The following is a 27,166-nucleotide window of genomic DNA, read 5'->3' on the forward strand; positions in this document are numbered from 1 at the left end:
CAATACCACTGAAAAATAAAAATAAGAAATCCAAGAAGAAACCAGCATGGCTGCACAAATATCTTTCTGATAAATTGAAAGACAAAAAGGACAAGTACAAAAATGGAAAGAGGGACACACAACTAAAGCAGAATATCAGCAGATAAAGACAAAGTCAGGAAAGTAAGGTCCAGAATGAACAAAGACTTGCAACAAAAGTCAAAGATAACAAAAAAAAAGTTTCTTCCAACATATAAATAACAAGAAAAAAATCAAGGAAACATTTAGTCCACTAAAGAGAGAAGATGGCAAGGATGTAACAGGCAGCAGAGAGAAAGCAGAGCTTCTTAACTCATTTTTCGCATTGGTCTTCATGCAAAAAGAAACTATAGCCCAACCTACCAAAAACATAACTATAAAAGACAGACTAGAAATAAAAGTAAAATAAGCAAAAAAATAGTAAGAGTTCTAAAGGAGCTGGTAAATGTAATCTCAGAGCCACTGTACCACATCTTTCAAAAAGCCTGGAACACCAGGGAACTACCAGAGAACTGGAAAAGAGCTGATGTGGTTCCCATCTTCAAAAAAGGGGAAAAAAAACAGACCCAGGAAACTACAGACCAATCAGCCTAATATCAATACCTGGGAAGATACTGGAAAAGATAAAAAACAGGATTGCCAACATCTAGAAATGAGTAAAGTAATAACTAGCAGTCAGCACGAGTTTGTTAAAAGCAGATCATATTAAACCAATCTTATTTCATTCTTCAACATAGTGACTAAATTAGTAGACTAGTAAAATACTGCGGATATCATATACTTAGACTACAGTAAGGCATTCGACAAAGTAGACCACAACCTACTTCTTGGTAAGCTAAAAAAAAGTGGGATAGATAGCATCACCACCAGATGGATGACAACTGGCTGACAAACCGTACTCAATGAGTAGTCCTTAATGGCTCTATGTCTACATGGAGGGAAGTAAGCAGTGGGGTACCACAAGATTCTGTTTTAGGCCCAGTACTCTTCAATATCGTTATAAACCACTACCACTTAGATGAGAGAATAGAAGGGGAACTTCCAAATTTGCAGATGATAGTAATCTGGCAGGAATAGCTAGCATACTAAGATAGGCTCAAGATCCAGATGGATCTTGACAGACTTGAACACTGGGCCCTATCTAACAATATTCAATGTAGAGAAAAAAAGTTACACTTAGGCAAGAAAAACAAAAAGAACACATATAGAGTGGGTGAAACCAGGCTTAATAGCAGTAACTGTGAAAGGGATCTTGGAATCTTAGTGGACAACCAGCTAAATATGAGCTACCAATGTGTGGCGGCAGCCAAAAAAGCCAATGCAATTCTAAATTGAATTAACAGAGGGGTATAATCAAGATCAAGTCAGATACTAATACCGTTCCATAAAGCCTCAGTAAGGCCACACCTAGAATATTGCATCCAGTTTTGGTCATCACACTATAAAAGTTGTTGAGAAATTGCAGAGAAGAGCAACCAGGATGATTAGAGGACTGGAGACTAAAACATATGAAGAATGGTTACAGGAACTGGGCATGGCTAGTCTAGTGAAGAGAAGAACTTGACAGCAGTGTTCCAAAATTTGAGGGATTGCCTCAGAGAGGAAGGGATTAAGCTATTTTTCAAGGCACTGGAAGGCCAGAAAGGAATAATGGATGGAAACTAATCAATGAGAGATTCAACCTAGAAAAAAGGAGAATTTTTCTCACAGTGAGAACAATCAACCAATGGAACAGCATGCTTTTGGAAGTTGTGGGACCTTCATCACCGGAGGCTTTCAACAAGAGATTGGATAGCCATTTGTCAAAAAAGGTCTAAGGTCTCCCAGTGGTGGGATTCAACTAATTTAACAACTGGTTATTCCTAATGACTGGGTGGGTGTACCTGGGTCATGTGACTGAGTGGGCATGGCCAACTTGATTTCACGGCAAAGTGGGATGGTTGAAGCAGCAGAGCAATGGCCAGAGCCTTAGACTTACCTTTGTGCAGCAATAGCAACGGTGATTCTCCGACGCCTCATCTCTTGCTGGGTCTCGCTGCCCAACAGTCAGTGTTTTTTAAAGATTCTTGCAGCAGGAAAGGCTACTTCCGGCCAGTGTTAGTGAAGCTGGGCACGACTCCACCCCGAGACACTGGCCTGTCGCCTCTTTGGCAGTGAATGGCCTGCTGCCACCACCTCTTTGCTGGCATGAATGGCCTGATGCTACCTCTTTGCCGGAATGAACAGCCTGCCGCTATCTTTGCTGGCTCAAATGGCCTGCTGCCGCCTCTTTGCTGGCATGAATGGCCTGCAGCTACCACCTCTGTGTAGGTGCAAATGGCCTGCCACTGACACTGCTTTGTTGGTGCATATGGCCTGCCGCTGCCACCTCTTTTCTGGCACGAATGGCCTGCAACCTCCACCTCTTTGCCAGCGCCAACAGACTGCTGCTGCCTCTGCTGCCACAAACCACCTGCTGCTATCACCTTTTTGCCAGCATGAACGGCCTGCCACCCCTGCCAATCTTTGTGGGCCCAAACCTCTGCTGTCACCTCTTTGATGGCCCAAACTGCCATTGCTGCTTTGCCAGCCCAAACTGCCTGTGACGGTTTGGGCTGGCAGTGAGGTGGCAGCAGCAGGCTGTTCATGCCAGCAAAGAGATGGTGGTGCAGCAGTATAGACTGGCAAAGAGATGGTAGTGGTTTGGGTCAGCAAAGAAGTGGAAGCAGTGGTTTGGGCCCGCAAAGAGGTGGTGCAGGTGGCAGGCCATTCGTACCGGCAAAGAGGCGCCGGTGGCAGGTAGTTTGCAGCAGCAAAGAAGTGGTGGAGGCAGACTGTTGTTGCTGGCAAAGAGGGGGAGGCTGCTAGCCGTTTGTGCTGATAAAGAGGTGGCAGTGGCAGACCATATGCGCCAGCAAAGCAGTGGCAGCAGCAGGCCATTTGCGCTGACAAAGAGGCGGCAGCTGAGGCTGCTTGTGCCAGCAAAGGTGCAGCAGCAGCAGGCTGTTCGCGCTGGTAAAGAGGTGGTGGCTGCAGGCTGTTCATGCTGTCAGAGGCGGCCGTGACAGGCCATTTGAGTTGGCAAAGTGCCAGCGGCAGGCTGTTCATGCTGGCAAAGAGGCTGTGGCGGCAGGCTGTTCGCACAGGCAAAGAGGCAGTGGCAGCAGATCGTTCACGGTGGCAAAAAGGTGAAAGGCAGCTTACCAGGCAGGCAGGGAGCTGGGATGCAATGAAAAATGGTGAAGGAAGGCTCATCTGGAAGGGAGCTGGGCCACTTCAGAGGCTGGGGTGAGGCAGGCAATTTGCAATTACCAAATAATTTTTTATCTGATTATGACTGAATTCAAATTAGATTAAATTTAAATCTTTCCTTTCATTGACACATTTATATGTAAGCATTGCCAACTTCTACCCACTTTACAGTCATATCAATATATAGGTGGTCCTCAATTTATGACTAAAATTGAAAATGAAAAATTCTTCATTAAGTGATTTGATCATTAAGCAAGAAACAATATGACTGTGATTTGTGACCTTCTGTGCTGTCTTCCTGATTTGACTTTACTTCTGGGAAACCAGAAGGAAGGTCACAAATGATGATAACATGACCATAGCTTGCTGTGTTATTGTAATCACGTCTAGTGCTGTGTGTCCAGATTGCCACCATTTGAATGTGGGAACCCTGTGATATTCGGAACGTGAATTCAGAGTCACGAGTAACATACATTCAGAAACATAGTAACTTTGAATAATTGTTGAATGAATAGTTGTACTCTAAGGACAATCTGTAGTTGACATGGTAGACTAATGAAATATCAACACCACACTTCAAACTTTGGAACTACCTTAAACACAGCTATAAACAGGAAAGCACAGATTATTGTAAAATCTAGACCCAGACTGTTGGGGGCAATATGTTGACTCTGTAAACCGCTTAGCCTTAGAGCGTCCTGTAAAGCACTGTGTAGTAGTATATAGGTCTAAGTGCTATTGCTATTAACCAACGTGCATTTCTGCTGGGACTAATATGTACCTAATATGCACTATCTACCCTGCTTAGAACTTGGATTTTACCAAAGGCAAGTTGAGAAGAGAAAGTACAGACAGCTCATACTTCAGGATCTATGCATTTCTTTGCTCACTTGTGTCAGAAATAGCTTTTGTAATATTCCTTTCACATAATTAGGTATTTATAGATTATAGAGATATATTATAGATGTTAATAAGGATCTGAGAATATACATCAACATATTTCATAGGCATTCTGTGACTGTGTCCAACTGTGTGTATGTGTGTGCATGGGTTTAGCAGTATCATTCTTTCACTTCAAAATAGTTTTCAAAACCTAGTTAATCAGATGATCTGCATGATTCATAGTTGATTAATTAGTGTTATTATTGCTATTATAACTGATACTAATGTAATGAATAGTGGTGTAAATATTTTATTTCCTACAATGATTTGTACCCAGGCAACACAGTTCAATTGAAATTGGAATTTTTTATGTTATAAAATAAAAAAGTATGTAAAATGTTTTTGAAACCTATAGTTAATCTGATGTAATTATGTGCATGATCCATAGTTGATTAAGAGAGAAAAAATGGGTATTTCTCTGATTTTGTAACATTCATGCAATTTAGCATAACTTGAATTCATTCCAGTTCCATTTAAATTCTTTAGTTCCTTTTAAAAACAGGATTTTTTTAGCTGGGAATAAAATGTGATATTACTACTGATATATGTTCAATTGACTGTATTCAAGCAGTTTCATATCCTTATTCCAATGTTTCAATGAAAAATGAGAATATTTCCCCAAGATCAACATTATCTTCTCATGTCATTAAAATATCCTTCCCCCAGAAAGCATATTTTGTTGAAAATAGAGAAGTTTATTTGAATTGAAACAAGAAGTTCATAGAGGAAATGGTGAAAATGCCAAGACCTAATTAGCAAAATGATCCTTGAGTGTTATATTCAAACTTCCAAAATATTTATAAGACTATGCCTGCATGCATTGTTTGCTTAATTCATCTAAGAATAATTATAGATAAATTATAGACTGGGCATTTATTGTGCTACTGCCTCTCAACAAAGGGGATATTATCTGCAACTATACTTCACTAGGCTTTCTACTTGTAAATTTCCTATGTTTTCCCATTGCTTCTTCTACTTCCTTTTATACAGTACCCTTATTTCATAAAACATTTGTGCTTTTGTTATAGGAAGAGTTGAACATTCAGTAGAAGCTACTACCTCCGAAATTGCTTTGTTTGTGGATTTCTTACAATGATTAAAAAAATAGAGAAGAAAATAATAACAAAAATGGATTAAACACTGAAAAAAGTTGTTCTAATCACTGCTGACAACTTAAAATGCAAAAGTTGGAGAGGAACTTCTACGGAAAACTGCTGAAAGTTTGAGTTAGAATGATCCAGGATAATAAATACATTTCTATGTAGAAAATGGTCTATTCATTGCTCATAGGCTTCGTATAGGCCAGACTTACCTGTCTCGGGTCTCCCAGCCTTCCCCACTCAGTGAGGTACCTCAGGCTCTGCTTTCCACCTCTTGGAATCCTCACTGGTCTTGGGCCTGCTTCCCACTTGGCTACTCAAGGACTTGCGGGAGGAGGCCTCTCCTCAGCCAGCTTGAGCCCAGTAGCACCCAACTTACCTTTTTGCTTTTTGCAGCTTCTGAGAAAGGTGGCCAGCTGATGTGATATAAGTCAGCTTTCCTACAGAGGCAGCCTCATGCTAATCTGAAAGCAGGTGTTATTCTCATGATCCTTTAAAAGGGACTGTTTTAATCACAGTTGTAAGGGTGAATGAAGCTGGGGTGCTGAAGTGGTCCTAACTTTGAAACTAGGACACAAATAGCTTTTGGGGAGGGTGTGTTTTAATTTTGAATGGTCACTAAGTAACTGGTCATAAGTCAAGGACTGCCTTTAATCCAGTCCTTAGAAACATACGTGTAAAGGAATTTTCAAATCAAAGGACAATTACACAATTACAGTCTAATTATAGCCCAAATATTATTTTTCAGGTACAATGGAAAATTAGTTCAATTAGTTAAAATTAGTGCCCTGAAAAGTAGTGGCAACTGAACATTCAAGCTGCAGGATGAACACCAGCTTGCACAGTTAATATTGATGGAAATTGCAATATATATATATATATATATATATATATATATATATATATATATATATATATATATATATATATATATATATTTATATTTATATATATATATATATAAAAGGATACTTTTGTTTTACTTTACTCAATACTTTTGATTGTACTGACCATTCAAAACTTAGGAAATCTTTGAAAGCAATGGGCATATTCCAATATTTGATCGCTTTGAGAAGTGATTTCTGAAATAGCCAATAGCTCATGAAGTGGAAACAACAGTACTGGAAACAACAGGAACACACCTGCATAATGCAGGGAGAGACAGAACAGCTTGGGCAGCTTTTTTTTCTATAGGACCACAGGAGTCGGCCAAGATTTGATGGAACATAAGATGAACACATAAAAATGCAGTATAATTTCCTCCAGTTTTACTCTTTTAGCAAACTTATACCCACTGATATTTTCATCTGTTATTGAAAAGTATTGCATGTAGGAAAATAATGCCAACTCATGGCCAAAGAGACAACAGCCTTCCTAATTTGCAGGTCTTTTAGAGAGCGAGAGCATGAAATTTCTGTTGCTATCTATCTATTTACTTTATCAACACTTAAATCTTTGAAACATCAGGCTAGTGCTTTCAAAAAGTTCCATATGAAATCAGAAAGGTGACATCTCCTTACACTGTAGCAAGCTACAAATCTTGTATTATAAAAGGTCAATCCTTCATTTCAGAAACCTGACCTTCAAATTTATTTTTTCTAGTTCTGCTCTTGAATTTTTCTTCGTAAAGCAAATTTATCAACATCAACTATGATTATTTCTTTCATGCTCATCAACCTCTTTCAGATTTGTCTCCTTTTCAGGTTTGTCTTTTATTTCCCCTGCTCCTAAGAAAATATGGTCGCTACGTGCACCTTACATGTAAGACTTCTGAACTGACAGCAAGAGAGATCGGCTGAGTACATAGTACCAAGCAGATCACTACTGAAACGGGGATTTCAATTCAGCTCTAGGATTGCCAACTTTCTTTGCGGGTTGCGTCGTCTGCGGACGAGCGTCTTCAGTTTCAGTTCAATGTTAAAAGTTTGTCCCCTTGGTGTCTCCCCACCCCCCCTTTTTTCTTTTCTGGAGTTAAGTTGCTAAAAGTCCACAGGCCCCGGACCCGAATCTTCCTTTGCCTCCTTGATGGAATAAATTGGCAATCGTAGTTCCTCGCTGGAGGAACCCTATGGCGAGGCAGCTGCTTTTCCTTCCCGCCCTTGGGCTAAGCGTCCGTCCGTCGCAGCAGCCCTGGCCAAGGCCCAGGGAAGAGGTTCCTCCAGCCCCTGTAGAGCTTCCTGCTTTTCACAAGGTGCCGAAGAAGCCGCTTCTCTGCGGCAGGAACTGAGAGAGGTAGAAGAGAGGCTGGGAGGGAGGTGCTGCTTTTACGGCCGCCCGTCACGCCGGGCCGGGGAGGCGAAAGAGCAAAGCTCGGGCCACCCTCGGCGAAGACGCCTGGGAAACCGCACGCGACCCCGACCTGCTCCCCTTGGGACGTAGGGAAAGAAGAGCAAGCGAGACAAGAGCCGGCACGTCCTTTCCCTCACGTCCCTCCTTTCCCGTCCAGGCCGGACTGGCGCCTGCCTTCAGGGGGTGCTGCCGCCTCCTGGGACCCTTCACCCCGAGATGCGACCATGGACTGCAGGATCAAGTAAGCGCGGGGAAGGGGGAATGTCAGTGGAAGCGGGGCGGCGGGGGAAAGCCGGCTGAAGGGGGAAATGCGCTCGCCGGCCGCTGCGGAGTGAGCGAGGGGAGGCGTCAGGCTAGGCCTCAAAACCACCCCCAGCCCCACTTTGCATGTGCGCGGCTGCTGAGGAGCAGGCCGGCCGGGCACGGCAGCCGAGGTCAGCAGGAAAGAGGTGGAGGAGAGGAGAAGGGAGCGGAGCCCTGTCCCCGCTTCTGGCGCGCGTCTATCGGGGGCTGCAATCCCAAACCCGATCGGTGGGGAGAAATCCCTTGCCAAGCACTTGGCCTTGCTTTGGTGGGATCCTCCAGCTCTGGCTGGGCTTGCTTTTGTCCTTGGTAAAAACTAGCTTATCGCCCTAAGAGACTCCCCTCCCCCTCCTTCCCTTCGCAGCATGAAATCCGACTGTCCTTTTTTGAATGGCCGACCGTATAATACCTGCATTCCTCTCTCTCCGGTCTGCCTTTGCTTGGCTCTGCCTCTGCCTCTGCCTCAGCTGAGCTTACCTTGTTGACCAGTACTTGACACAATCGCATAGTCAGCAAGTGACAGTGCTGATCTCCCTAGTAAAACACGGACAGCCTATTTGTGCAGAATGAAGTCCAATAAGAAACACAACAGGCCAAGGTTGGTGTTTTCTGATCTGTTCGCAACCTACAGCGCAGGTGACCAACTACTTTATCTCCATTTCTAGTGCACAGTCTCAGCCTAGTTATGAAATCACGGCCCACAGTGTGCATCTGGGTATCTTGAGATGTCATTCTCCCCTTTCTCCAATTGATAGGATTTGAAGAATAAACAGTACAGTACTGTACAGTATGCCAGGTAACAATTTGATAGGAGCACCAAAATTCCCCTGCATTAATTGAGAAGATAGCATGTGTGGCAAGAGGGGGCAGGAGGATATTAAAGTTGGCAAGGAAATTCCCGTGACTGAGAGTAATGTGAGCAGACTGATGCCACAGGATTAATGGACATAAAAATTTTCTGTTTGTAATAATTTCCACAGTGGGTTGGAAAAATATACACCATTTGAATATCTATGCCAATTCCAAGGACTTATTTTTAAAGTGAAAAATGAATGAACTGTCCCCTCATTTGGTGATTGCGATTAAAATCTTGACCTTGCAAGCCTTGCTAAATTTTGCATTCTGAACTAGTTTTAATAGTTTTGCAAACTGACAATGATCTGTTCATGGTGAGCCAGCCCTTTCCCAACACATATTGAACTGGTTTGATACTTTATGGTGCAAAGTGACAAAATTTGAAAGGACTTTTTGTGGAAGCCTAGAAGCAGTTATACAGAAAACAGAAATTGACGTATGAGATGTTTTATCTAGTTTCTAAAGAAGTTGTGGTTATAGTTGGAGAACTTGTTATCATAGAAGTTTTCTTTTCAGTCATTGTGGGTACTTCTTGAGTTAGCAGACTTAACTACACAAACCATTGCAAGAGAGAGCTCAGTTGCAAATCCTATTATAGTTGCAATCTTGTATACAGTTACTAAGGAATAAGTTAGCCTCACAGAAGGACTAATTTCTGATTGAGCAAGCATAGTATTTACATTGTGTAAAGAAGCATAACATCTTATTCAGAAATTGAAAATAGATTATTTTTAAGGGTAGAAGCCCCATGAATGTAATTTTGGTAAAGTGATAATAATTTCACGACTATTTTAATACATTGAATTTGTGTTCCACAACACATAACGTAAGTTTATGATTCCTTAAACAACTATGTAGTTTAACTTTCTTGTATGTAGCACATTCAGTTCCAGTTACTATTTAATATCTGCTACTTCTGGCCTTCTATTTACATATTTATTCATTCTTGTGATGAAATAATTACCTAACCAAGCAGAGAGTGACTTCTTTATTAGAGATTGGGGTGGGAATGCTTACATATTCATCAGCATGAAACACTAATATTTGCAAGCTCAATTACTGAAGAGGAAGTTACAGTTTGCTTATTGCTTCTCGGTTGTTCTGTCTTAAGATTATTCATTTCCATTCTAGCACTTTTTAGTATTTTGCAAATAAATTATTTGAGTGGAAATTCTAGAAGTTTAATTCCAGTACAACTGGGAAACGTGATTCAGGGAAAACTAATATTAGCAAAATTCCATTAGAGTTGATTGTAAAACAAAAATCCATGCTGGGCCATAATATAGTTTCTGTAATGTACAAGTGAGGGTAATTTTTCCTTAAGCCATAAAGTGTCACTTAAAAAATGGTGTGTACTGAGTAAAAAGTCTTTATCAAATTCAGTTTATTTCATTTATATGTAACAATATCTTTGAGATTGTATTTTATATTCTATATGGTCAGTAAGAAATGAATAAACATTAGAACTGCAACAGCAGTTGCTTTGAAAATCTATAGAGGACTATAATATGTATAGGAGTTGGGGGGAATAATGTGTATACCATAAATTGCATGACGTTACATAGGACAAGATTGGAAGTGTTGCAAGAATCACAATGAAATTCCATGGTGAAAGGTAATCACTTGTCCATTCACTCACTGTAAAATGATAGAATCATTTGTTACAGCTGTTACAGATGCAGAATTTGAAGTAGATGTTGAAAGAAGAACTGGCTAATGTATAGAATTATAAAGGATATAATATTAATAGTTTACATACATGTGTACTTTGAGTATTTATGCTGTGGTCATTTATCATCTATTTTATACTGCTTATTTTAATCCCTAATGATATAAGGGGAAACAGTTATTTTCCTAAAGATGTAAAACAAATGTTATTTCTAACTTTCAGCAAGTTGTAGCTTAACTCTTCACTTGCAGTGTCAATTCCCACTTCTGTTTATTCTGGCTGGATTCTCTTTGTCATTCTCAGTCTTTCAGTGCTGAGAATTTGTGTACTAGAGGTGGAATAACCATTACATAATCTAAAGAATTTCAACAATCAAGCTTAAATAATATTTGTTGAGCTTGCATTGTAATGCAATACTATATGTGTCAAGAATGGTTGGTAAATAATCATTGTGTATTCTAAGAGACAAGTAATTATGAGTCAATACTATTATGTAGTTTAATGTTATAACAAACATAGCATTCCTGTGATTAGACTATTTAAATGTTTGTGACCAATTCATGACTAATCAGATATTTTGTTTTTACTTCCAGAGAAAATCCAGAGACTACCTTTGATTTGGTGATACAAGTAAAACGCCAGGCTTCTGAAAATGAAGGTAATGCACATGCCTTTATATTCTGAATATAAATTAATTGTGCAAAATATAATAACATATATTTTTAATGTAGTTAGGAAATGTGCTTAATTGCTTTTTATTATGGTTATTTTTAGTAATAGAACAATATAATTATTATAGCTTTCTGCATTACATATGTTTTATATACTATTATTAGCTGTAGCAACAACAATAATATTTAATTAGATACATACAGTTTGCTTTGAATGTGTGCTTCAATTTGCACGTTATAATGGATTCCGTAAGTTGTGTTTTAGCAGTACATATAATTATGATGCTTAAGAAGGAACCCTCTTTGGCTATGTACACATATGCATTTGTGCTGCTAGTTTAAATCATTTTAAACCATTACTGTTTTAATAGCAAGTGGATAATGGTCATGTTAGGAAGGAGAGATTCATGGATAGTAACAACATTATGCTTTATCTACTTAGATATGATAATCCTGCTCAAATACAAACTAAAATAAATAAAAGCTTACTTGGAAAGACATCTTGAAAAAATATTTATTTTTTTCAAGATGTCTTCCCAAGTAAGCTTTTGTATTGGTTTAATCTTTAATTTTTAAAGTTGGATTTGGAAAGAATACCCAGTTTAGATGCATTGTAGAGACTATGAATTAGCTAAATTCAAGTGTTCATGGTTTTTGCAGGTAGTCCCTGACTTATACCATTTGTTCAGGATCTGTACAAGATTATGATGATGTTGAAAAAGAAAGTTATGACCCCTTCCCCGAAGTTATGGATGCTGTAGCACCCTCGCTGTCATGTGGTCAAAATCTAGGGGCTTAGTAGTCAACCTGCCCTTACAACTAGACGTAGAGTTCCCCCGCTCACCTATATGTACTCCCATCTTAGCCACCCCACCTGTGTGTGCAAAGTTGTCTCAACCTTGGCGGCTTTTGCCTGCTCCCTGCTCCCTTCTCTCTCTCCCATTATGTCTAGGTCCACTTATTTTTGCATTGTTCTGTAGTTGCTGACAGGCGTACAGAGCTGATGTGAGGCAGAGCTTTCTGTCATGGTTACTGTGCGCCATTCTTTAAGTGGTTCTCATTCTCGCAATTGCATTATTTGGAGAAGGGGCCTTCCAAACCATGGCAAGAACAATTGTATCTGATAGCTTTCAAGCCTTCCTAACACGATCCTTCTGAAGGCTAGACTCTTTCTGCTAACTCAGAATCTAGGCTGGGCATGCCTCATCTACAGTGGGAGCAAAAACATGATGATGAAGATGAGCTGGGATGGCAAAATACAGGTCAGCAGGGGTATCAGAGTGCAGGATGGTGAGGGCTGCTTCCCACCTTACAAGGCAAGGTTCAGGGCTTCCAAAAAAGTCAGAGATGGGGAGGAAATGGGTGGGTGAGGGGAGTTGAAGGTCTTACTGAGGGGCTGGGAGGGCTTAGGTATACAGTGGTTTAGAACGGGGTCGCAAACCTTTTGGACCTCAGGGACCACCAAACTCATAATTTTAGATCCCGGGGACCACTAACCGGTTCTGTGGGCGTGGCCTAATTTGTGGGTGTGGCTTGGTGGTCATGTGACTGGCTGGGCATGGCTTGGATGTAAATATTATAAATATTTATATAAATATTGAATTTTTTTTTATAAAAAAGCAACTTTTATCCAAAATCAGGCAAAGTAGGTAGATTGAGTTGCTCACAGAATCACAGATTCATTCAGAGATCTATCTATCTGCCATTGGCTAGCTCATAGTCTGTCACAAAATTTGCTAGCAAGCAAACTCACAAAATTAACTCACAACATACCATGCATGTAAATATTAATTTTTTTATAAAAAAGAGCAACTTTTACCCAAAATAAGGCAAAGCAGGCGGATTGAGTTGCTCACAGAATCAGTGATCTATCTATCTGCCATCGGCTAGCTCAGTCTCACAAATTTGCTTGCTGTGAGTCTGCACTGAATTTGCTTGCAAGCAAACCTTCAGTCCTAAGGGAGGTTCGGCTGTGCTGAGCTAAAGATCTAAAGGCTAGTTAGAAAGCAAGAAATCCAACCATTTCCTGCTCCCTAGCTAATCTAAATCTCCCGGCACAGCAGACCAGATGATGATTGGAAAAAGGAAAAATAGCAATTTAGCAGGCAAGTTTACCAGGTAAGGAGTGAGTGGGTGGGGAGGGTTCCCACAAGCCATGTGGGCGGCACAGCCTTGTGTTTCTGCGCAGCCTGGATTAATTGCTTTGTGGGGGTGCTCTGAGGGGTGAGATTTCTCTGCAGCCCACCAAAATTTTTTCATGGCTCACCAGTGGGCCATGGCCCACCGGTTGGCAACCGCTGGTTTAGAATGAGCGGGGCCTTGGCTAATGCTGGGTAATATTTGCTTAACAAATGGCAACAAAGATTGCCAAGTTTGTAGGCATCCCAATTGTGGTTGTAAATCGAGGACAACTTTTAACAGGCAAATGGAAAAATAAGCACCACTTGTTAAAAGCACAGTATTCCAAATATGTATCCTCTTGAAAAATACAAATAGGAAAATCTTTGCATGTGAACTTTCCATATCAATGCTTCCCGTGGGAAATTCCAGGACAGTTTTTAAGACATTGGTAAAAAAAATTGAAGTAAAAGCCAGGCAAACCATTTAAGAATATGTAAAAGGGTTTTTTAAAATCTACCTCAGTAACAGAAAGGCTAGGGCATTCCCAGTTTGACAATATATTATCAAGTTAGGACATACGAGTCCATTTATTATGAAAATTCTTCTAAACAGTGGTTCTAAATGGAAAGTATATTAGAGCCAAATATTTTTTATAAATCAAGGGCTTTTTTCACCCAAAATATTTTTCTACAACAAAATTGAAAATGTGTTTTTAAAACAACGCTTCAAATAGTTTCCACAGACTTTCTTCAAAAATAAACATAATACAAACTAGATCATTGCTTGGAAGTTGGTTCACATTGCCAGAAAGACATAAAGAGAACCTGGAAGGTTGTGAGGAATATCTTGAGAGACTAGAGGGTATAGTGGAGAACATATTTAGCATGGTTTCTGGTAAATGTTTTTTGTGACAGGCTAAAATGATAGTCATTTTGTGACTGGTCAGCCTCTCTCCCGATGGCTATCATGTTGAGGGAATCTTTATGAAATACTTTCAAAATGCAAGTGGGTCAACTGACCCTCCCACCTTGTCTGATAATTTAATTGGCCGCCTTTCATAAACTGGAAACAAGTACCATAGGCACTCAGGGACACACGTACTCTCGGGGACATACAACTCCTGACTATAATTTTTTTTAAAAAAAAAAAGATAATGAAAAGAATGAGATAAATCTGGTCACTGTTATGTATCAAATGGAAAATTTAAATCTAGTGAAATTAAGGTTTAAATAGTCGTACCTTTTCATTTTGTCTATGTAGTGTAATAAGCTTGAAACTACTCTTTTGGATTGGAGGAACGTGTTATTAGTGGACTCATCTAGTTCCAGGTTCTTATCCTCTGATATTTTATGATTGGTGATTGAGCCACTAATGAAATTTTAGGCTGAGCAACATGGGAAATGACTCACAAAAAATAATTCTACTTATAGAGCTCTTATTGTCGTATAGGAAATAAGTTATATCTGTGTGTGGTAACTGTGGAATTGGACATTGTAAGGAAGGAACTAAGATAAATTATTCCAAAAGTAAGATTTTGGTATTTGCCAAAGGCCTTAGATCTGATTCTTGGAAGTTAAATGAACAGTCAGTTAAAAATTGGGGGTAGGGTTCACTTCTCTGATGAGTGTAGGGCCCATTAGGCTTATATTAGGCAAAATGCCCCCAAATTGACAATAGCTCTGCAATCTTTCTATTATTCGAAAGGGGCAAGATTTATACTGACTATTTGCAGCAAATGTTTGTGCACTACTCTTACTTGGTGTTCACACCCATATAGCTCTTTTGCTCGATTAGGCAGAATTCTAATTTCTAAGGTTATTTTTCCAGGGGTGTGAAGTGTGCCTAATGTGGTCCTTTGTCATGAAACTAGTATGATTAGAATGGAAACCAGCATGTGGTTATGTATATTTTCATTCTGAGAGAAATAGCCTTTTTTTTAATGTTATAGGCTTAGGTCCCTCAATCCTGGTTGATAAAAAGTAATTGGCCCAATATCATACAATGTGTATGTTTTATGTTTTCATACTAACTAAATGCCTGGATCAGTTGAATATATTTTATATACTATTGTTAGAGGACCAATATGATTGAATCTCTTTGAATATGACCAAATTTTCTTTTATTGTGTATAAAACAATAAATTATTACCACTGTAATGAAAGTTACTGTTTATTTTGTAAGTTCAGTTTCTACTTTTTGGGTGGAATTTTGGTCATTAACTGTAATAAAGGCCTGACTGATGGGTAATTGTGAGGAATTTGTCCTTTTGGCTCCATGAACCTCATTTAAAAATCTTATTAAACATATAGACTGATGTTTCCTATTGTTTTGAAAGGTGCTAATGCTCTTTATTCCTGTGGCTGATTTTAGGCTCTTTTAGAATTGGATGTCTCTCTTTCCTTTTTAAAAATATTTCACTTATATTTATGAGTCCAATATAACATGCACGCATTCATTCATCAGTTATCCAGCTTTAGCTTTAAATGGATTTTCATGCTAGGGTAAGAGTTTGAATATATCATACTTAAACATGTAACCCATTCATTGTCTGTGCCTGCACTCTTTTCTTCTTTATAAAAGAGATTTGTATTTTAAATGGGTGTTCTTTTTTTGTTTTTTGGTATCCCATCTGCTTGCTGTGCTTGATCTTGCTGTGAAGTAGAGGTTAGTGTGTGACATCACAGTCATAAATGTTGCTGAGAAATATCAGGAACAGAGAATATTGTCTTCTAAAAAGGCTGAGCAACAAGAAAGTCTGGAAGCAAAAATGTTGCTCATATGGATAATACAACTTTAATGTTTTGCTGGGATTTTCATTATTCTTTAAAAATAATTTTAGTATAGAATTTTAAAAAAACAGTTGCCTTGTTATCATGAATCTACTTATATTCTCCTCCATGCTGCATCAAGAGCCCAGGATGGGTTGACTCCTTCCTATGACGTCATTTAGCTGAGTCTGTACTACGATATAAAAGCCAGCCCCCGGAAGAGACCTCAGCTTTTGACTCAGCTCCTTTCAGTCAGTAGCTGTGTCTCTGAAAGCTTCTGTTAGATAACACTCACCAGTGATCTTCAGTGCCGTTTTTCCTCATTTCAAGCAGCCCCCAGGATCTGGGCAGCTGCTCTTCCAGGAGAGCAGGGCTCTCTTTCTCTCTCCTGCAAAGTTGGGAGCAGCGTTGCCAGAGCACTGTTCAGGCAAGTTGGGCAGCGTCTGTAGACCTCCCCCACGCCTGCGGTTTGAGCGGTCGTAAAAAGCAATCGGCAAACCGATAACAGCTTCAGCCAGCTGAGGTTCTGTAGATAGCACTCACCAGCGATCTTCAGTACCATTTTTCCTCACTTCAGCAGCTCCCAGGATCTGGGCAGCTGCTCTTCCAGGAGAGCAGGGCTCTCTCTCTCCTGCAGCATTGGGAGCAGCATTGCCAGAGTGCTGTTCAGGCAAGTTGGGCAGCGTCTGTAGACCTCCCCCATGCCTGCGGTTTGAGTGGTCGTAAAAAGCGATCAGCAAACCGATACCAGCGTCAGCCAGCTGATCGTGTGGCCAGAGGCTGCCCTTTCCTTTGCTGACTTCACTCAGGGCTCTTTATAGCCTAAGGAGAAATTCTTCGATCTCGGAGCCTGTTTCCCATATTCAGTGGCCATCTTGGATTGAAGCCTTCCACTGCGAGGTGAGCGGCCATTTTGTAAGCCCGGGGGCCAATTTATACCCTAAGGGGCTTAATACTAAAAATTTACAAACAGTTTCATTCCATCGTAAGAGCCTTTATTCTTCAAATGGAGCAAGATAAGGGTCAGGCAGAGTCGTCCCCCCACCCCCCACAGTGGAACAGTCTCTTAAGCCAATAAGAGAAAAAGTCGTAGGCAGTGCACCCAATCAGTCCAGAGGGAAGTGGCTGCTAAAATCAGGCACTTGAGCGGCAGCGGCTAGAGGTGGCTGATCTTCCTGAAAGGGTCATCATCACTATCCTGGCATCTCGCAAACCTCCCACAAGGTGCATCTATGATGCCACCTGGAAGGCCCTTCCCGATGGTGCCTTAGGGAGGGTCTCTCTCTCCCGCTTTAGCCCATTTGGCAGAGGTTCTTAGATTCCTTCAGCATGATCTGGATAAAGTTTTGGCCCCCAACGCAGGCAGGTTGAGGCCCTCTCCTTGGTTCTTTCATGGGGTTCGCTTCCTTCCTTATCCCATCACCCTTCAGTCAGGAGGTTTTCGAAAGGGGCTTCCAACCTGCACCCTCCGGTGGTTCACAGGTATCCTTCTTCATGTGGTCCTTTATGCCCTTACAAAGTCCCCTTTTGAACCCCTTAGAACATTGACTCTCCGTTTCCTGACTCTGAAGGTAGTGTTCCCCGTTTCCATCACTTCAGCCAGGCGGGTATCCTAGCTCACTGCTCTTTCCATCAGATAGGACCTTTGTTCCTTTCACGATGATAGGGTTGTTCTCAGTCTGGACCCCTCATTTATTCCAAGGGTTAACACCTGCTTCACAGGTCCCAGGACATTATGTTGCCTGGCTTCTGCTCCCTCCCGCACCATGACTTCGAGCAGCAGTGGCACTCACTAGACGTAGGTAGGGCTCTTAGAATATACATTAAGCGCACTTCCTCCTTCAGGAAGTCTGAAGCCATTTTGTTTCCTTTTCCCTTCTCACTTGGGGCACAAGGCCTCTTCTACTACTATTAGCAGGTAGGACAGATCTTGCATTGAGCAGGCCTACAAAGCTGTGGCCCTTTCAGTTCATCGAGGTCTGATGGCACACTCTACCAGAAACATGGCCACTTTGGCTGCCTGGGCGACCCAAGCACCCTTGGAGGAGATCTGTTGTGTGGCCACGTGGACATCTCTGTCTCCTTTCATCAGATACTACTGTCTGGATGTCTTTGCCTCGGCAACTGCAGCCTTCGGCAGACGGGTGGTTCAACAAGTGGTTCAACAGTCGGTGTGATAAGCCGGACGAGGACCCACCCGTGGACATGCAAGCTTTGGTATGTCCCATCCTGGGCTCTCGATGCAGCATGGAGGAGAATGGGCGTTGGTAGAAGTTACCCTGAATGCCCTTTCTATCTATGCTGCGAGAGAGCCCAGCCCCTCCCTCCCTTGATTCGTCCGGAGAGGGTAAGTCATATTTCTGTATTCATTTGTGCTTTCAGAGACACCTTTCAGTCTGTCAAGTATCTTCACCAAAGCTGGGGTCTCTTCCGGGGGCTGGCTTTTATATCTTAGTACAGACTCAGCTAAACGACGTCATAGGCAGGAGTCAACCCATCCTGGGCTCTCTCGCAGCATAGATAGAAAGGGCATTCAGGGTGACTTCTACCAACGCCCATTCTGATAGTAGACACTGAGAGGACCTTTGCATTAGTTAATGTACATTAACAGTATTTTGCAGACTTTTTTGTTATGCATAGTATTTAGCTATTCCTGTCCTTCATATTGCATATGATTAATTGATCTGTTACTTTGGAGTGCTAACCTCAAGAAGAAGGCTTTCAAGTTTGAATAAGATATTTTGGAAATCATTTTTAATTTCAGTATAACGCAAATGTAGATCATCTGGATTGTGCTTAAAAAAATCTGAATTTAATCTAAGCCAGATCTTTTTTGTCAAGTTTCTATGCATATTTGCGGTGGTACCATGAGTGATCCCCCTTTCCAGCCCAATAATTTCACCCATGCAACATTAATATCTCCATGTAGCCTTTTTGGCTTTGTGACTCTCTTAGTTTTTAATATATTATATAGAAATGTGTGCACGTGCGTAAAATGTTTTAATTGTCTGTTATGTGTGCTACCAGTTATAGCTGATAGGCTTGGTAGGACATAGCTTCTGCTGGCTGGATATACAGATTTAAACAGATTAACAGAATTGGAAGGGACAGAGCTATTCTTATGAGGAGAGTCCCTCAGCATGAGAAGGTAAAGATCTCCAAGTAAGCCACCCTCAACTCATGGAGGAAAGGTGGGGATATAAAATTGACAAACAATTACTCATATCTGTTAGTGTCATTGGTGTTAGACTGCTTGCAATTGTTTAATAAATACATGTTATTACCATACTTTTTCTTGGTAAATTTTTCTAAGGAATAATAAAGTGATGCTATTTCTCAAAAGAGCATTTCTCAAAAATTCAGTGAATCTTCATGACCGACCGCATGAAGCAAAACCCATTTCTTTTACAAGCAATATTAACAATATTCAGTTTGACTGGATCACCTGAAAAAGTGGAGGCCGCATGACAAAATTCTTGGCTTGTATGCTTAGCTTTTTGAAGGCTAGGTTTATACATTGAATTCCAAATATAGAAATGATAGGAGAGGATGGGCACAATTAAGGAAATTTCTTTCTATATTCTTTTGTTAGTTTAAATTTAGACATATATTTTTGTACTACTACTGAACAAACAGGAAGCTTTAGATGTGATCATTTCAACCAAGCTTGCCTTAAATAGGCAAATTGTGGTGCGCTTTTGTCGTAACTAATGTACTTTGAACCTTACGTAAACCACGGTTGATTTACAGGAGCTGACTTTAAGAAACTGTGCAATGCCTAAAGGAAGTTACTCCAACTTTTGGATTTATATGATGTGTATATTGCCAAGTTTAGATATCTTGATAATCTGCAACTAAGAGCTTGATCTTTCTGCATTTGCTGATTGATGCAGGATGGGGGAAAACTGCATTATATCTCTCCTAGTAATTGGTTCGTTATTTTGGTTCATTCTTAAGGCAGAACAAGCACTTTTTTTAGGCCTGTAGATAAATTTATAAATGTGAGCTTAGTGTGAAGGCTTGTCTAATCACAAAAAAGAAGTAAGTTTTCATGAACAAGGCAGAACTTGAGTTTACACCCTAAATGCAGAATAATATTTATTTGTATATTATGTGATCATCTTCATTTCCAAAAGTTGAACAAGTTTATCATTACAAAAGCACACATTTGTATCTCAAGTTCATCAACCAAACATACTGAATATGGGCACTCTTTCTTAGCCATGCTGACCAAACACACGATGTTATTGAAGAAGTGTTTCTAGCTTTCTTTTTTCCTTTCTGGAATTGCTTCCTTTCTCGCTGACATTCATCTTTGGCCATTAAATTCATTCAGTGCCCTGACTGTAATCAATTCACTTTTATTATATTTAATTTTTAAGGCAGTTGATTGGGTAGAGGTAGCATGCAAAGCTGCCTGATATAAAATGACAACAGTCGTAGTAGCAGTAGGTGATGGTGTATTGTGAGATATTTTTATAACCATAGCACCTGGGAATTATTTTTCTACTTCCATTTTTCTCTGCTTACTTGCACTCATTTCTCATTAATGTTTCAATTCTTTTAAAAGATCTTTCAAAACCAATATCAAGTGAAATTGCAAAAGCCCTTAACTTTTGTTTCTTTTTCAAATATTTATTCCTACAATCTCTTGTCTTATGTTTCTGTTCAGTATTTCAAGACCCCCCCAAAAAACAAGAGAGGCGATAGCAACCTGCATTCATTTCTTTGTGGGATACTTGTTCAGTACAGGCACAGGTGGTGCTCTTAAGATGCTATTATCCTCCCATTTTTTTTAACAATAGTATTCTTCCATTCAGAAGACCAATTGAAAACAGTCAGATGGAAAATAGCAGATGGTGACATAATTGTAATATGCTGGGATGACCAGAAGCACAAGCACTCATCTAGTGCCATTGTAAGTTTGAAGAGTTATGGAACAAGCGGTTGTAAAACGGAGGATCACCTGTATTTGTATATGTATTGAATTATAAAATCAAGAATATATTCAGTGTAGAGAATTAATAAATAAAGGTAATCTTTGTCTTGCAACCACAATCGAGTCCAGAATTATCATCATAAGTCGTTGGCATCATTAAGTGAGGTGCCATGTGATTTCCTGGCTTAGTGACTACAATCCTGGATCTCCCTTTGTGATCTTAAAGTGGAGCACAGGTGCTTCAGGGTTGGACAGGCCTGATGCAGGCCTGAGCCTGCATTGCAGTACCTCCCCTGCTTAAATGTGTCCTGCGCCAGGCCTCTCAAGACGCCTGAGCCATCCCTTGCACATCTTCCTGCCACACTGGGTTTCATATCCTTGGGCCTCATCCCCCACATTATGCCTTGCTCCACTTGCCTCTTCTGACCTTACCAAAACAGTGCCCAACTGATACAGCAGGTGGCCTTTCTGCAGGGGCCACCTGGAATCATTCTGGACTCAGGTGCCAATTGCATAGGGTCACCATTTTCCAAATTCTGAGAGAATTCTGAGAATGGCAGCTGCTTCCAGAATCATGTGAGGTAACCTCTGTAAAAGGTCTTGCAGCACATTGGCTGATTCTCTTTCCAAAAGAGAATCACCTGATGTGCCATGCAGTGTTCCTAAACTAATTCATGCCATTATAGAAGTGGGCACTATTGAAGCAGTCACAATTCTTGAATCGCAAGAATTGAACCGGCTCTCAAAATGGCACCAACTTCTGGGATGTCATGAAGGGGCCTCTAAAAAAAACCATGTGGCACATCTGCTGGTTTTAGCATTTAGCACTAGCTGATTGTAATGTTTATTTGTAGCAGTTTCCTCTTTGTTTTATGCACTTATTCTGTATCGATTTCTGTACCTTGTAAGAAAGTTTACCTCGTATACTATATATCTTGACTATAAGAATAAATTTATTTTATGTTTTCCATGGTGGTGGGGAGAAGTAAGTTGATTTTAATTTTTAGAGATTGTCCTGTTAATGAAGATATATGGTATTGTTGTAGCCTGTCAACCGCAGCAGCCAAATCAGAGGACGAGGCATGGGAGTCAGGGTCAGCATCAGGGCAACCAGGGAACTCCGAGGGGGAAGAGGGAATGGAGCTGGCAGAGAGAGAGAGAGAGAGGGGCGGAGCCTGGGCCATCCATCAGCCCTCAGATGAAGAGTCAAGAGCCCCCAGGTCTGGAGGTGGTTGATGAAGAAGAGGAGGAACAGCTGGGTCCAGTGCCCGAAGTGCAGCTGCGCAGGAGGCAGAGAAGAGGAGAGCAGTGGAAAGCCATAGGCCGATCCTGGGGAAGAAAGAGCCACCGCTGCTAGCGAGGCCATACCCTAGCAAGGGATAAAAGACAGGAGGCAGAGATGAATAGGTGTGGCAGACAACTATTCATCTTCCAGCCGGACGGACTTATTAGCCTGGAAGAGAAACTTTTTGCTGGGGCTGCCGGCATTCCTAATAAAAAAAATCTTTTGAGGTCACGTCAGAGACTTTGTCGTGTTTGGGGAGCTGGGTCAGAACAGGTATATGAGAAAGACCTTGGGAGACTGAGCAAAGAGATGCTGCCAAGACAACAGTCAGATAAGAGACAGCAGAGCCCATAGCTAGAGGAAGATGGGCAAGAGTCTCAGAAGTTATCCTCCCTAGTTTCTTAGGCTGTAAAGGAGATGATGGAGAAAGGAGAATTTTATTTTCTTACTTGCAAGATTTTGTTAATGAAGCTTCACACTAAAACAGAATTCGTTTTGATTCCATGAGGCTGACAGAAACAGAAATATAAATGTTTACATTTTTTGCTTTTAAAGAATTCTGAATTGGAGTAGGACATTTTGCAGAGTCTACTCATCTTATAATTTATACATGAATAAATTTCTATTATTTAGTTAGTCCTTATTTAGTAACTGTCTTAGTGATCATTCATTAAGGTTACAGACTTCAACTTGTTATCTTGTGGTTAGAGCCTTTTAGGGAAGTGCTGTATTCTAGAGAAGAGCAAATTAAGAAAAAATAGCTTGGGGTGGGGGAGGGAACAAAACAAAACAAATAAAATGGACGGGCACAGGATACTCTGAGAGAACTTTACCTAAATGAGGACTATCTGTATTGTCATTGTTTTATTCTTTATTTTGTAGCCTTAAGGTGTTTATTGCAGCACTCTTCATCACAACTGGGAAAATGCTAATTATGTAAGGTGTTATGTAAGTTCTGGACATCTACATGTGCCCAATGTAAATGTTAAATAGGAGCAGGGAGGGAGCAGAGCCCTGAGTAATTCTGTAAAGCCATGTCCTTGAATTGATTCTATCCCATATTACCAATGTCTTTATTTTCAACCAAACATATGCTCACCCATAGCAGTTAGTTTGCATAGGCTTTATTTTTAATATTAAATAATATATGAAGTAGCAGGCAGGAAGTCTGTGCAAGTGCATGTGTGTCCCCCAAAAAAGTTCCAAACAAATTTGGAACATTGCTTTCATGAGGTCCAGCAACCAGAACACAAAGCAGCAGGTGAAAGTGATATCAGGTTCTTTTCAAAAGGTCAAATGTGAGAAAATTGCTAGTTTGCGTTCAAGTGACAGTGTCAGGAACAAGAGAGTCCAGGTTTCACGAACATGCAGTCCACAACAAATTTTTGCTGTTACCTATGTTAAGCAAAGTCTCTACCAGGAGGATCAATCAAAGAATACCTTGCTAGCTGAAGAGCATGTAGAGTGCTTTTATTGTGCCTTGCATCATGTATGGCGCTCCTGGGAGTTGGATGTTGCTCCAGCAATTCTTGCTTATCCCCTTTACCAGTGCCCCAAATCACAGCTCCAAAGATTGTCTACTTCCTCAGGACCAACAATTCAAATTCTTCCCTGATAACTGGGTGAGTCATACCTCTGTAGGACCTGTACAAATAGAATCTAATTAAGAGCAAGTCCAAGGAACTTTATCCTACAGATTCCTAAAATTGCCTTCAGGGTGCTGTTTCCCAACTCCCCTCCCCCGGCTGAATCCTACCTCTGCCTTTGAGGTGAGTGCCCAGGAGGCGGGGCTGGGTGTGATGAGTGACATCACCCACCCAGTCACATGGCCATGTCTATCCAGCCAGAAAACTGGTTTTTAAAAAATTTGCAGCCCACCACTGCTTCTGAGATTGGTAAAATGAGGACGCAGATTGTTAGGGGCAATATGCTAACTCTGTAAACCACTTAGAGAGGGCTGTAAAAGCACTGTGAAGCGGTATATAAGTCTTAAGTGCTATTGCTATTGCTATTATGAAAATGACAAACCATAAAACATTTATTGGAAGGCAAAATGGTGCAATTGCTGGCCACACCAACCCGCACCACCAGCTTATTTGTTATTAACCGAACAAGCTGCATTCCTTGTATTTAAGAAATATGAATATTTTCTTGACCGTTTTGGGGTCAAATGGATGCAAAATTTAGAGCAAATATGAAGAGCTGATTTCATGAAGACCATGAACATTTTAAGTAGCCATTGTCCGGCAGAAATCAGTAAACTGAACTGAGATCAAAGTCTTTAAACCAGTTCAAGGCACAGGCTCCTTGAACTGGTTTAAAGACTTTGCTATAAAGTGTCTCTTTCTATGCTATAAAGTGTCTCTTTAAATTAACAGCTTTCTGATATTTATAATGCGTTTTAGATTTTTTCTCTCATGCTTCTTTCCCTTATTTTGAAATTACAATAGTAAAAATGCTTAAGCTTTTATAGCAGGAAATATATGAATCAGAAGATATCCAATATAGATTAGCCTAATAACAGAACAGAAACCAAGACACTTCAAGCTTATCTTATTATTGAATGCCATATATTGCTCTAAATTGCTGAATCATATATCTTGCCATATATCTAATAAAAAGCCATTTTAATTGAACTATTCATAGGAGCAGCATGAATAATTTATTACACAGTGCATGTATTACGTAGTGCAAGTATTATACAGTGATTGATACTAGTGAGTAGTTAGTGGTATGTAAATAATTACTAGCAAGTAAGTAATAAGTAGTAGTGCATATATCATATACTATGTAATTGGTAATTCTTTGGCATGTCCCAAGTTATGAGTGATTTTGGGATATATCTACGATTGAATAAAGAACCGTGAATCAGTGTAGTTCAGTGATTGTGTTGGATCAGAACTAGAGTGATTCAGGTTCAAATATATCCTCAGCCATGGAAGCTGATGAGATTGGCCCAGTCATTTTATAGCTCAATATATATGACAGGATTGCTCTTGTGGGGAAAAATGCAGGAGGAAAGGCTATGTACGCTGCCTTGAACTTCTGGAGGAAAATACGTTCTTTTTCTTCCACATCCTTTCTAACATTATTGTTATAAGTTGGAATCAATATGATATGGAAATAGTTCATTCTTGATTTGTTAAATATATTTTTTAAATGGCTGATGGAATCTAAAATATGTATGGCATTTTTCATAGCAGGTACATTGAGATCATGAATTACCAATAATCTTGAATACATGTAGATTATAAATGGCAGAGACAAATCACATAAGATTAAATCTGGATTATTCTGTAATGGCTCTAATAAATATCAGGAGATAGGGAGAGCTCTCTAGTTTTATCCCAATAAAGCTGAAACTGATTTAAATATTAATTCCATTGACAATTATTTTATTTTTAGAGAGGAAAGTCCTAATATGATAAAGATCCATGAGCCTTTAAAATCCTATTCTTGAAAGTACATGTGTTAGAGAGTTTAAAAAGAGGTTGATGTGGAATGGGAGTAATCAAGCTATAGTAACTAATAACACCTTTACCACTCTTCTAGAATATGAGTGTGGTATTTTATTAAAGTATATTTTTGGATGTAATTATTAAAACATTTAATCAGTTGGTGTAATGGTAAGGCATCAGGTTGGGAACCAGGAGATAGTGAATTCTAGTCCTGCCTTAGGCATCAAGCCAGCTGGGTGACACTGCATCAGTTACACCCTCTCGGCCCTAGGAAACATGTAGTGAGGAAGCACTTCTGAAAAATCTTGCTAAAAAACCTGCATGGACTTGCCCAGGAGTCAAAAGCTAACTCAAAAAAATAATCAAACAAAATGCCACCCTAAGAAGAACATGTCAGAGATCCTGTTCAGATATAATGCTAAATAAAATCAGGTAAAGATTACCGATTTTTAAGCTACTTTGATCATGTCTGATCCATGCCACTGTACAGTAGTAAAAATCTCATAGATATTTGAAGAGATTTTTCCTCCTTCATCTCAATGTATTACGTTTTTAGAATAGGTGTGGGAAGCTCATTGTCTCAAGGCTACATGCATTTCTTGGCCTGGTTCTCAGCCTAATTTCAAAAGTAAGCAATTAGTGAGCAGTTCAGATCTCTTACAAAAAAGGATCTGCCCTTTTCCATTAGCCTGCTGTGAAGGGAAGAGATAATAAAAAGAGGTCTTGGAAAAAGAGAGAAAGATAGAAAATGAAGTCCCAGAAAGATAATAATAGTAAGTTTGCAAGCCTTGGGTTCTGGCCCCAATTACTATTTACATCCTACCTATTCCAGCATTTCCTACTGGCATATAGTGTGATCCTATCATATCATGCTTGTACTAATGTGACCTTTTCACTAAAGAATGGATTTCTAGTTTGTTTTAGAACTAACAAAATGACCCAACAGTAGCTGACCTTCCTAAGAATTCTGAACATTTAATTTAAAAAACTGTATTGTTTCATTGGGTCTTTCATGACCGCTGATCAATTTTGCATTGTTTTATTATTTATTATAAAATTACTTTTGTCCTTTACTTTTCTGCTGCAATTTTATTGTCCTGTATTTTTAATAATACATAATATTCCTGCTTAGCAAAACAGATGATCTATAAATATTTTAAACAAAATTAACTGTAAGCAGCAAAGTAGGACAAATTCATGGCAACCCCAACCCCACAGTGACATCACACAGAAGCTTCTTTTTTAAAGTGCCTATGTTGTGACTCTGCTGTGAGGTAAGGCTTAGATAGTGATGTCCCTACTCTTTTAGATGCCATGAAAGCACTTCTTATTTCTTGCTTTCTGACAAAGAACAGCCCAGCCAGCTTTTTTTTTCCTGCTGGTAATTGGCAATTATCAGTGGAGAACAATCACTTGTAGCCTATTCCTGCTCTTTTGTTTTTTTGCCTGCAAGGAATGATTACAACTCCTTATTTTATTTTGTTACTGTCTTCTGCTTTGATGACAAAAAAAAACAA

At 40.0% G+C, this 27,166-nt stretch overlaps 1 protein-coding gene across 3 annotated transcripts in view; it reads left to right on the forward strand.

Moving 5' to 3' along the window:
* Nucleotides 1-7,222: 7,222 nt before the first annotated feature.
* The window catches only part of DENND1B (DENN domain containing 1B), a 214,343-nt gene continuing 194,399 nt past the window's right edge, over nt 7,223-27,166 (forward strand). Inside the window, exons 1-2 of one of the 3 annotated variants that reach the window (XM_087930332.1) lie at nt 7,223-7,821; nt 11,001-11,065. In XM_087930332.1, coding sequence (XP_087786458.1) covers nt 7,805-7,821; nt 11,001-11,065 — 82 coding nt within the window. In that variant the 5' untranslated portion in view covers nt 7,223-7,804. Of the gene's footprint in view, nt 7,822-11,000; nt 11,066-27,166 lie in introns of those variants that run through there. The other 2 variants (XM_026700460.2, XM_087930333.1) reach the window with 2 other exon arrangements.

The sequence above is a fragment of the Pseudonaja textilis genome, chromosome 3, assembly GCF_049901715.1.
Source record: "Pseudonaja textilis isolate UNSWEBS1 chromosome 3, rPseTex1.2, whole genome shotgun sequence".
NCBI classification, from domain to species: domain Eukaryota; kingdom Metazoa; phylum Chordata; class Lepidosauria; order Squamata; family Elapidae; genus Pseudonaja; species Pseudonaja textilis.